Source organism: Piliocolobus tephrosceles, chromosome 10, assembly GCF_002776525.5.
Source record: "Piliocolobus tephrosceles isolate RC106 chromosome 10, ASM277652v3, whole genome shotgun sequence".
Taxonomy (NCBI): domain Eukaryota; kingdom Metazoa; phylum Chordata; class Mammalia; order Primates; family Cercopithecidae; genus Piliocolobus; species Piliocolobus tephrosceles.
This window is the reverse complement of record NC_045443.1, coordinates 67,900,559-67,911,683: the sequence shown is the minus strand read 5'-3', so window position 1 is coordinate 67,911,683 and position 11,125 is coordinate 67,900,559. Positions and strand designations below refer to the sequence as shown.

Below are 11,125 nucleotides of genomic sequence, written 5' to 3'. Positions count from 1 at the left end.
TAGATAGATAGATAGATAGATAGATAGATAGATAGATAGATAGATAGGATAGAGACCATCCTTTTCTAAAGTATCTCCTGTTTCATTTGTTATCTCTTTTCCAGATGATTTACTCACTTTTAAAAAGGCATATTATATTTGGCATCTTCCTACAGAACAGAAAGTACCAGTATAGTTAAGTTCTTCTATTCCAAAAATGAGTTTCATTCAAGTTATTTTGTTTTTGACATGCTTAAAAGTTATTTGTATTATTTAAAGATGGGAAACTTACACAATATATCATCTTTATTATCATTATAGAAATTGTATTTCTAGTATTATTTCTGAGTCATATATTAATTTATAAAATAAAATACACATTGCTCTTTTAAAACTAAATTTGAAAGATGGTCTTGATATTATGCAGCCATTACAAATCACTTTGTAAGCTGACAGTACCCTATAAAAAGAGCTATATGCAACTTGAATGCTAAAACTTTTTAGATTGACCAAGAATGGTCGACCTTACCTTGAATTGTGTTCTGGGAGAAATTGTATAGTAGAAATTGTTATAGTAGAGAAACAATGTAGTAACAATGGTACAATAAAGCTTTCAAAAATAGCTTTCACATATTGTTCCATTGTATAAAGTTTTCCTTGCGTTTGTCAAAACATCTTGCTATTTCATGAACTGTGAAATGAATATACATTTTTAAAGAACACCCAGAGAATTCATGGATACCAAACTATCCAAAGATCTACTATTTTCAAATGAAATTTCACAGCACCTATTTCAACAAAGAGTTCAGGAGATAAAAAACTTGATTTGATCATCTTATATATTTCTATAATGGATTTTCTTTCTTTCCATCTGTTTTATAATCCTTCAGTAACCACATAAGAAATGATTCAAATTTATTTTTGGTTCATATTACGTATATAACTAAAACCATATGTACATGTATGTTAGGAATCACCTGAGAAACTTGTTAGAAAAGCAGCTTTCAGGTCCCACACTAAGTCTGCTAAATCGCAGTTTCTAGGGGAAGGACCAAGGCTTCAATATTCTAACAAGCTCCAAACGTGATTCTGATGCCTACCTAAGTTTGCAAACCACTGCTTTAAATTTCACAAAACTTGTAAGTTGAATGTTAAGACTAAATCTTCTTTCTTACTTCTTAAATAGCACAAGTTAAAAACACAGACACAAAATGAAAGGGTTCTGAACCTGAATATTCTGTCATTTCTTTCTTTGGGAAAAAGGTGGTGGTCTAAAATGGAAAATGAACTTGTTTGGTATGGGATGTTTTAAAAATATATTTAGAAGGTTAATTAAAGATAATGACAGAAGACTGAAACTTTTTCCACAAGATAGTCCAAAGCTACGTACAATGGTAATAACCTATGTTATTTGCAGAGAAATTTCAAGAGTGTTTTGAAAATTTATCTATTTTTGGAAACTCCAGTTTCATCCACTGAATTATGTAAGCTGACTAATTTTTTAAAAAGCTCTTAGGATAAAAACTTACCAACAGCACCTTAGTGAAGAAGAGTAAGCGTGGGTTGACATACTAAGACATGTAATTACATGCTAGGTATTTAGAAGCTTGTTTTTGTCCTAACCCCATGGTTAAATTTTTTTTTTGAGGGTCTGAGAGCTAAAATCGTCATATGTAGCAGTCAACTCGGAGGATCAGGATCAACCAAAGCTGAAAACAATCAAAATGCTAATCTCCATATACAGAAATTTTTACATCCCTACAATAGACAAACATCTACTTAAGGGAACATTCAAGCACCTAACTCAAGCAAGACTGCAGAATTAAGACTGTTTCTTGGAGTGTGTTGTAAAGGAATCTCACTAATAGTATATTGAGTTTGTCATGTAGAAAATACCCCAAGGTTCAATAAATCTGATCTATGTCCAGAGTGGCTAACCTGAGCACCAAGGCAGTAATAGTGGCACAAGATTTAGAAAGGCAAAAACAAACAGAAACTAAGGGGAATGTCCAAAAATTTATCAAAGTTGAGATCTAGTAGATGTACAAGTAGGACTGCCAGATAATATACACACACTCGGTTATATTTGAATATCAGATAAATAACAATCTTTAGTATGTTACTAATACACAGTATGTTATCTTTGTATTATTGTATATTTGGAATACACTAAACATACTGAATTATACTAAAAATTGGTTGGCTATTTATCTAAAATTATAATTTAACTGGACACAATGTATTTTTATTTGCTAAATCCATCACCCTTATATACACAGTACTTTGCCCAACCCTTTGCATCTCAACAAAAGGATGTTTTATAGCCAAGATCATTTTATTAACTTTTAGAAGAACTGCTGATATTTACATCTTGATAAATTGTAAAAATACCTTTTCCATCTTAATCCTCTTTTTGTTCCCTCATCTCCCTCTTCTTTACATATATTATTATATGAAATACACTAATCAGTTCAGATTGGAATGGAAAGGAATGAGACTCAAAAGAGGGCTAGGTAAGGCAGCCCAGAACAGGGAAATAGGATGATAAATAGCTTCTTTAAGAGCTCTTACCTGGCACATAGTAGTTGTTTAATAAATAGTTGTTTGAATAAATAACCAGTAAATGAGTAGTGAAAAATAAAATCCTCGTTCTCCCAGGTTTTTTAGCCAGAAACTCTTCAAAGGTATGTTTATCTGATTATATAAGGTTTTGTGGGGGTTTGTATCCCATAAAACTCTAGTGCACTATGGAGTTGATGGAAACATCTGAACACACCACATCAGACCATAATTTACAGAACTTCTCAGTGCTTCAAGTGTGCTCTAGGGTCTTGCTACACAGTGCAGCCCCAAAACTAGCAACATCAGCATCACCTGAGACCTTAATGCTGGCTCTCACCATCTCTAGTGCATCAGAATTTGCACATTAGCAAGATCCCCAAGAGATGGAGAGCACATTTTAAAATTATGGCTAAGTGAACCTAATTCATGAACCAATTTCTTTTTAATATGGGCAATTCAGCCTTGCAAAACAAAGCTATAAATTAATCCCACCAGCTCATAAATTGTAAATCCTGTGTTCTTCCAGAAGATAGCTAGCTTAGAAAATACCACAGTCTCATCATTTGTGACTATACAGTTGCATTAGAAACAGTTTGCACTGTGGCTAACGAAGTGCCATTACTTTTCAAGGAATTGTCAGTCTTCATGGTGAAGTTAGGCAAGTCATTAACAATGATTCTCAACCCGGTATTTTGTTTAACACACGCTTTGAGAAGCTGATAAAAGCTATCACAGTACCTCACAGAAGAAAAGTATACATCTACATATACATAGAATTTTGCACAGTTTTTGGAGACTCATGGATTCCCCTGAAGCCAATTCAATGACCCCCTAAATTGTCATAGAATAGGTTTAATTCTCTCTTCTACACAGAGCTGGGTTTTTCTCTGGTAGCGTAGCTTCTACAACTTTCCTTCCAGCTTATAAAATTGATAGATGGATAAAGGATGGGTGAATTGGACAGGACAAATGAACATTGTCACGTACTCAAAGTATATTTGCTTTTTTCATTTAACTGAAGCCATTATTGAAAAGGCCCTCTTTTGCTAAGTAAAATTGATTTTTATGTGAAGAATTCATGAAACATAAGAATAATCTTTGCAACTATCTTTTCCTTACCTCAGCTGGCCTGGGAGCAGAAGTTTCGGTGAGGAGCACTAGAAACACAGCTCCTCCCCAGATTCCCACTACCTTTAATGCAGTTCCAGATAGCCTGGAACGCCTGATTAGAAATACCACAGAGGCCTTCATCAGAAATACTGCAGAAAACTACAGCCAAAACAGCAGTGAGAGGCAGCATCCTGATCTGCACACTGGAATTACAGACACATCATGGGTTTTGTCGACTACTCAGCCCTTCTCCAGCACCACTGAAGAGGTAAAAGGAAGGGGGGTGTGGAGTATGGTCTGTGCATGTCTCAGGAGGCTCATTGCTTGAAAAGACTTGCTTTGCTAAAAATGCCACTGCTGCAGGAGGGGATTAGGCACTCTCACTCTGTGTCCTGGCTGCTAAATGTACAGGAAAGCATTTTGCATAATGAAAATCTTTGAAATTGACTCAAAATTTCTATATCTTTATGAGATGCAGATAATTAGGCTGCCATGGCATCACTGTAGCTTGGCCATATTTTCTGAACCAAAGTCAGGGTTCATGGTGTTACACATGTCCTGAAACCAGAAAATAGAAATTAAAATCAGTGCCCTGCAGGCAACCCTGCGTATGTGTCATAATTATTTATGCTCTAAAGGAAGGGAGAGAGTCCAAAGCAATGGCAGATTCAAGAATCACTATAATTGACTCAGGAGCACAGTAAAAGATGAACGGAAGTCACATACCGCTTCCACATCAACATCCTTGAACCACCTCCACAAGGGGACATTAGTCAAATGACTGAGAAGCAGAGTGGCAACGTCACAGGAGTCTGTTCAAATAATGATTCTGCTTCAGGTGTTCATCTCTTTGGTTTTGTTTTCCTTGCAGAGTTTTAGTCCACCATTTAGGCAATATGTGTAATTATAGCACATCAAAAAACTGAGGTTCCACTGACAGACTTCAGCTTTTTCCTAATAAACAACCCAAATCATTTATAGAAGTCATATGACTTCACATCCATTTAGCATTATGGTATCTTTTAATTGTGCAGAATTTCACATTGCACATGGTTCCCGGCTGGTGAGCGCATGTTTCATTATTGATCACAAAACAAATATAGTCAGTACATTGAATAACTCGCGGGACTTTATTTTTAAATAATCTCTACTTTTCCTTTACTACAAATCTTTCCTGTGACCTAGTTCTTCCTTTGTTTCTGAATAGAAGTTAGAAAAACCCCATTCCTTTTCTGGACACTCTTTATATCACTTTAAAACTCAATACTTACTCTCAGTTCATTAACAAAAATACCAATTCCAGGAAATAACATGAACTCTAAATTTGACTTAAATGTTAGCTTCACCTCTTCCATCACCCCACCCAGTTTGGGCTTAAAGTAGGGAAAGGGAAACATGTCCAAATTCTCTCACTCTCCACCAAGCTTTTCACCCACCTCTCCTAGCCTGATAATTATGGTTTCGGATCTGTCTGGGCTTGGAAAATGGGAAAGGAAGACAGGAAATGGAAGCAAGAGAACTATGACTTAAGGATACCATCATCAGCTGGCACTGTGCTCTCCCTAAATCTCCAATTCTCAAACCCTTTAAACCACTGACATGAGTGAGAGATTCACCACTTTTTTTTAACTAAACGTTTTAAAAAATTTTATTTGCATTTATTTTATTTATTTATTTATTTATTTATTTATTTATTTATTATTTTTTTATCTTTTTTGAGACGGAGTCTCGCTCTGTCCCCGGGCTGGAGTGCAGTGGCCGGATCTCAGCTCACTGCAAGCTCCGCCTCCCGGGTTTAGGCCATTCTCCTGCCTCAGCCTCCGGAGTAGCTGGGATTACAGGCGCCCGCCACCTCGCCCGGCTAGTTTTTTTTTTTGTATTTTTTAGTAGAGATGGGGTTTCACTGTGTTAGCCAGGATGGTCTCGATCTCCTGACCTCGTGATCCGCCCGTCTCGGCCTCCCAAAGTGCTGGGATTACAGGCTTGAGCCACCGCACCCGGCTATTTGCATTTATTTAAAGTTACAATTGTAATTTTCTTACATGTATAGATTGCATAGTGGCAATGTCAGGGTTTTGGGGGTATCCATCACCCAAAAAACATACATTGTACCCAATAAATAATTTCTCATTATCCACCTTTTCCAACCCCTTCATCCTGAGTCTTCATTGTCTACCAAGCTGCATTCTCTGTCCATATGTACATATTATTTAGCTCTCACTTACAAGTAAGAACTTTCAGTGTTTATCTTTTCATGTCTGACTTAGTTCACTTAAGATAATGGCCTCCAGTTCCATCCATGTCGATGCAAGAGACATTATTTCATTCTTTTTCACGGCTGAATAGCATCACCATTTACTTTTGAAAACATACTTTCAGCCGGGCATGGTGGCTCACGCCTGTAATCCCAGCACTTTGGGAGGCTGAGGCTGGCGGATCACGAGGTCAGGAGATCAAGACTATCCTGGCTAACACAGTGAAACCCCTGTCTCTACTAAAAATATAAAAAAATTAGCCAGGCATAGTGGTGGGCGCCTGTAGTCCCAGCTACTCGGGAGGCTGAGGCAGGAGAACGGCGTGAACCCGGGAGGCAGAGCTTACAGTGAGCTGAGATTGTGCCACTGCACTCCAGCCTGGGCTACAGAGCGAGATTCCATCTCAAAAATAGTGTGTTTGTTGGGGGAGCACCTCCTCATTGTGGCTGAATGTGCCTAGCAAAAACTTCCATCCTAACAGCAGTTTACAAGACATTTTATTTATATCATAGCTTAAATATATATATAACAGTACAGAAAAAAAATTAAGTGTGTCAAATAAGAAAAATATTGAATAAAAACTATTATAAACATTTATCTGCCTGAACACTAAAGGGTTGTCTTTTAGCAAAAAGAACGTTGTCCCATTTTTGCGTAGCATTAACCATTGTGAAACACAGAAGTCCAAGGGGTAGCCAGGCTCTGCTGCAGTCAAGAGTCTGAGACAACCAGTTCTAGAGCTCTATAGACACAATACCCACTGGACCAACCCAGCCCTGTGTTACAGAGCTCACAGGATCCAGCACCAGACCTGGGCTTGCAGCTTTGGATCATGTAGCCTTTTTCTAGAGTAAGATTCACTGCAGTGTTTATATGAGCTCCCAGGCAGGGCATCAGAATGACTATGCGTCCAACTATGTCATGTTCCAGTTTTTTTCTTGAAGCTTAAGCAAAGTTTTAACTGTGTCCTGGAAAGCTAATGTGTAAAAGCTATGCTCTTTCAAAAGACAGTTTCTACAATTGCAGCTCTCATGACTCTAAAGCTTTAGCCTGGGCATTCCTGCTCGGTTGTTATTTGATTTAGCAAGAGCTTTAACTTTATAACAGTCCATTATAAACAGCTGTGGTTAGATGCTGTGAGAAGTTAAAATGAGTCACTTGGGATATAAACTGCCTGTCCCTTGAAAGTAAATTCAAAAGGACTGTGTCTCAACAGAGGATGCCTAGAAAAGTGTAAGAAAGGCTTAAAATCATTTGACTTAATTGCTTGGAATTGTGTAAAAATAAAATATCTATGTGTCCATTGTTTTCCTTATCAGACAACATCTGGTTTGTGATGACTGATGGGTTAGGTTTAGGGTCCACTTGCATGAGTAGCAGTCAGTGCTGGGTGTAGGCTGGGGAGTCTAAGTTCTCCTCCCCCAGTAGGCTACACCAGCTTATCCCCCAGTAGGCTACACCAGCTCCTTTTCATGATGGTTTAGGGCAGCCTCACTAGAAGGCAAAAGTGGAAGCTACAAGCCTTTTGAGGCCCAGGCTCTGGAACCATGCAACATCACTTCTACCATATTCTTTTGATCAAAGCAACTCTCAAATCAGGCTAGATTCAGGGAGTGTAGAAATAAATTCCATTTCTTTTTTTTTTTTTTTTTGAGACGGAGTCTCGCTCTGTCTCCCAGGCTGGAGTGCAGTGGCGCCATCTCGGCTCACTGCAAGCTCCACCTCCCGGGTTCACGCCATTCTCCTGCCTCAGCCTCCCCAGTAGCTGGGACTACAGGCACCCACCACCACGCCCAGCTAATTTTTTTGTATTTTTAGTAGAGACGGGGTTTCACCATGTTCACTAGGATGGTCTGGATCTCCTGACCTCGTGATCCGCCTGCCTCGGCCTCCCAAATGCTGGGATTACAGGCGTGAGCCACCGCGCCCGGCCTAATAAATTCCATTTCTTTTTTTTTTTTTTTTTTTTTTTGAGACGGAGTCTTGCTCTGTCGCCCAGGCTGGAGTGCAGTGGCCGGATCCCAGCTCACTGCAAGCTCCGCCTCCCGGGTTTAAGCCATTCTCCTGACTCAGCCTCCCAAGTAGCTGGGACTACAGGCGCCCGCCACCTTGCCCGGCTAGTTTTTTGTATTTTTAGTAGAGACGGGGTTTCACCGTGTTAGCCAGGATGGTCTCGATCTCCTGACCTCGTGATCCGCCCATCTCAGCCTCCCAAAGTGCTGGGATTACAGGCTTGAGCCACCGCGCCTGGCTAAATTCCATTTCTTGATGGGAAGAGCTGCAAAGTCACATTGCAAAGGAGTGTGCACATTGAGTGGGAGGAATCTGTGACCATTAAACAATCTACCATAGTGTCATCATTATCATTATCATCATCATCATCACCACCACCACCACCACCACTATCTCTGTTTTGTAGATAGCTGGCTGAAACTTAAAGTGGAACTTGCCCAAGATTAAATGACTAGGGAATAACAGACCAAGAAGGGTTCACACACACACACACACACACACACACACACACACACACACACAAACACTCCCCTGAATATCTAGTCACCTATTTTCTTATATAGCGTGCCTGATAATAAAGGTAAATGCTGAGGAGGACACGATTTGAAATCCAGCAATCACTCCTTACTAATGCTACTGCAAGACTGTGCTATATTGACTTTTGGGGATCAGAGTGTTCCCTGCCCTTCTCCTTTACTCTCTCTTTTCTCACATCCTTACCTGCTAGTGTAAGGGGTCTGACTTTGGAAGTTCGTGTACTTGGGCCAGTACTTGACCTCAAAACCCTGTGGTGCTCTCTCTCTTCTACCTCCCAACCCTGAACAGTAAATGAATTAACACATATCATAGGCCTAGAGTAGTGCCTGAACGATAGTAAAATAGTGATTAATTAATGTTAGCTGCCATTGTTGTTATTGTCACCTTTATAAATAGTATTATGTGGATTGCATGTCTTCACAAGACCAAAATCAGCAGAACAGGAAACTTGTCTATGGTATGAGTCAGGAAATACCTTGATCAATTGTTCTCCAAGTATAGACCTTAGTCCCAGAACTTCTTAGAAATGCAACCACTTGGGCCCTTCTCTAGAACTAATGAATCAGAAGCTGGGGCTCTGTGTCAGAGAAACCTGGCTTAAATCCCAGTGATGATATCTACTAGTTACTCAAGTCCCACTCATTTCTTCTTTAACATAAGGATAGTTATGGGTACTCACTCTCCCTCATAAGACAGCATTAAATTCTGATTAAGTAAAGTGTTTTTGAACACTGGCTAGGCCTGACATGGTGGTTTACGCCTATAATTCCAGCACTTTGGGAGGCCGAGGCAAGCAGATCACTCGAGCCCAGGAGTTTGAGACCAGCCTGGGCAATAGGGCAAAACCCTGTCTCTACAAGAAAAAAAAAAAAAAAACTACCCAGACATAGTAGTTCATGCCTGTGATCCCAGCTACTGGGAAGGATAAGGCGGAAGGATCACTTGAGCCCAGGAGGCCAGGGCTGCAGTGAACTGTGATCATGCCACTGCACTCCAGCCTGGATGACAGAATGAGACCCTGTTTCAAAACAAACAAACAAACAAAAAACAAAGAAGAACACTGACTACACATGATAAATATTCAATAGTTTTAGCTATTAATACTAGCTTCTCCTTGTTTCTGTTTCATCATTCCTACCTTGCCTTCTTCACAGGGTGGTAAAAAGCAGATGAGTCAACATATTATGTGAAAATACGTTGACAGGGATAAAATGCTGAACATGCATTAGAAATGTTACTGGCTGGTTCAGATACTACTAAATATCTCTAAATCTTTCCCTGCCCACCCACCCTCGCTCCAGCCTGGGAGAAGGATTGCATTTCCTCAGTTCATGAATAGCCATTGTGGTACTGGTCTGGGCTTTCACAGTTTTGTGTTTCCTTCTATTTGGCCTTCAAAGAGATCACAGCTCAGTGTGAGTCTCCAAATAAATGAGGAGGCAAATGCAGAAAACACCCCACTTCCCTCCACCCCCTGCAAATCTGGGGTAACCTCCTATATTGGGTCACTTAAATTATGCAGGGGAGACACCCCACTGCTACCACTGTTCTGTGGCCAGAACTAAAGATGGGAAAAAATTCCCCTTCACCGAGGCAAATGCCTGGAGGCAGGAGGGCAAAGAAGTAGCAGGGAGTGGGGTAGCAAACCATCCTCTGATCACTCATCATGACTCCTGGATTGACTAGTGTGAATAGATACAATATAAACAGACTCTGAGACTGATGCTACAAAAAAGGCCACTTGGGGAGTAACATATTGTGGGGAGGATATGTTTCTAAAGACCTTAAATTATAATTAGCATCATTCAAGCCGAATTCTAACATGGACTACAGTTTTCTTAATTTGCCAGTTAAAGTGGATTACCATGTGCCAATAGCATAAAGATGGTCTACAATTCACTGGACACCACCAGCCTGAAAATCTCAAGGATTTTTATTCTGTTTCATTTTCTTTTAGTGACGGGTGATTTGCATTGGTTTCCATTTTGTGCACAAAAAGACCACGTTGCTATTTTGTGAACATATACAGTTAACCCTTGAACAACATGGTTTTGAACTGTGCGGGTCCTCTTGTACAGGGCTTTCTTTCAACCAAATGCAAATGGAAAATACATTATTGGTGGAATTTGGTATACAGAGGTATACTCAGGTATACAGAGGATGGACTTTTGTATATACAGGTTTTGCAAGGCCAACTAATTAACTTGAGTATGTGGAGATTTGGTTATACTTAAGGGTCCTGGAGTCACTCCACCCCCATACTGGGGGATGACTGTGTAATGGTATGCACATAAAATACAACCATGAACAGAACACATGCATTGAAATGGGCCCTTTAACCTGACGGTATTTCTCTGGCACATTGGTCTCCCTGGGCAGGTGAGTTCTACATTAGATGAGAGTTGATGCAGTGGGGACAGAGAATGGCAATGGGAAAGCAAAAGGAGATCAAAAGAGAAGCCAGGACATGCTGATGGAGAGCAGAAGCTTGTGGTGCTTACCGTTGGTTATACATACATCAAAATCACCTGAGAAGCTTTTGAACGATACACATTCTAAGATTCCACCTCAGACCTGTACCAGGATTTACTGAGGTAGGACCTCAGCACCTATAGTGTGAAAATCTGCCAGAGTGGTTCTAATGTGCAATCAGCTTTGCAATCCATTGG

General features: G+C 39.8%; 1 protein-coding gene across 2 annotated transcripts in view; it reads left to right on the top strand.

The window, feature by feature from the left end:
• Positions 1-11,125, top strand: part of PTPRB (protein tyrosine phosphatase receptor type B) — a 126,854-nt gene that overhangs the window by 11,934 nt on the left and 103,795 nt on the right. For both annotated transcript variants that reach the window (XM_023226528.2, XM_023226527.2), the window contains one exon: positions 3,666-3,919. In XM_023226528.2, coding sequence (XP_023082296.1) covers positions 3,666-3,919 — 254 coding nt within the window. The remainder of the gene's footprint in view (positions 1-3,665; positions 3,920-11,125) is intronic.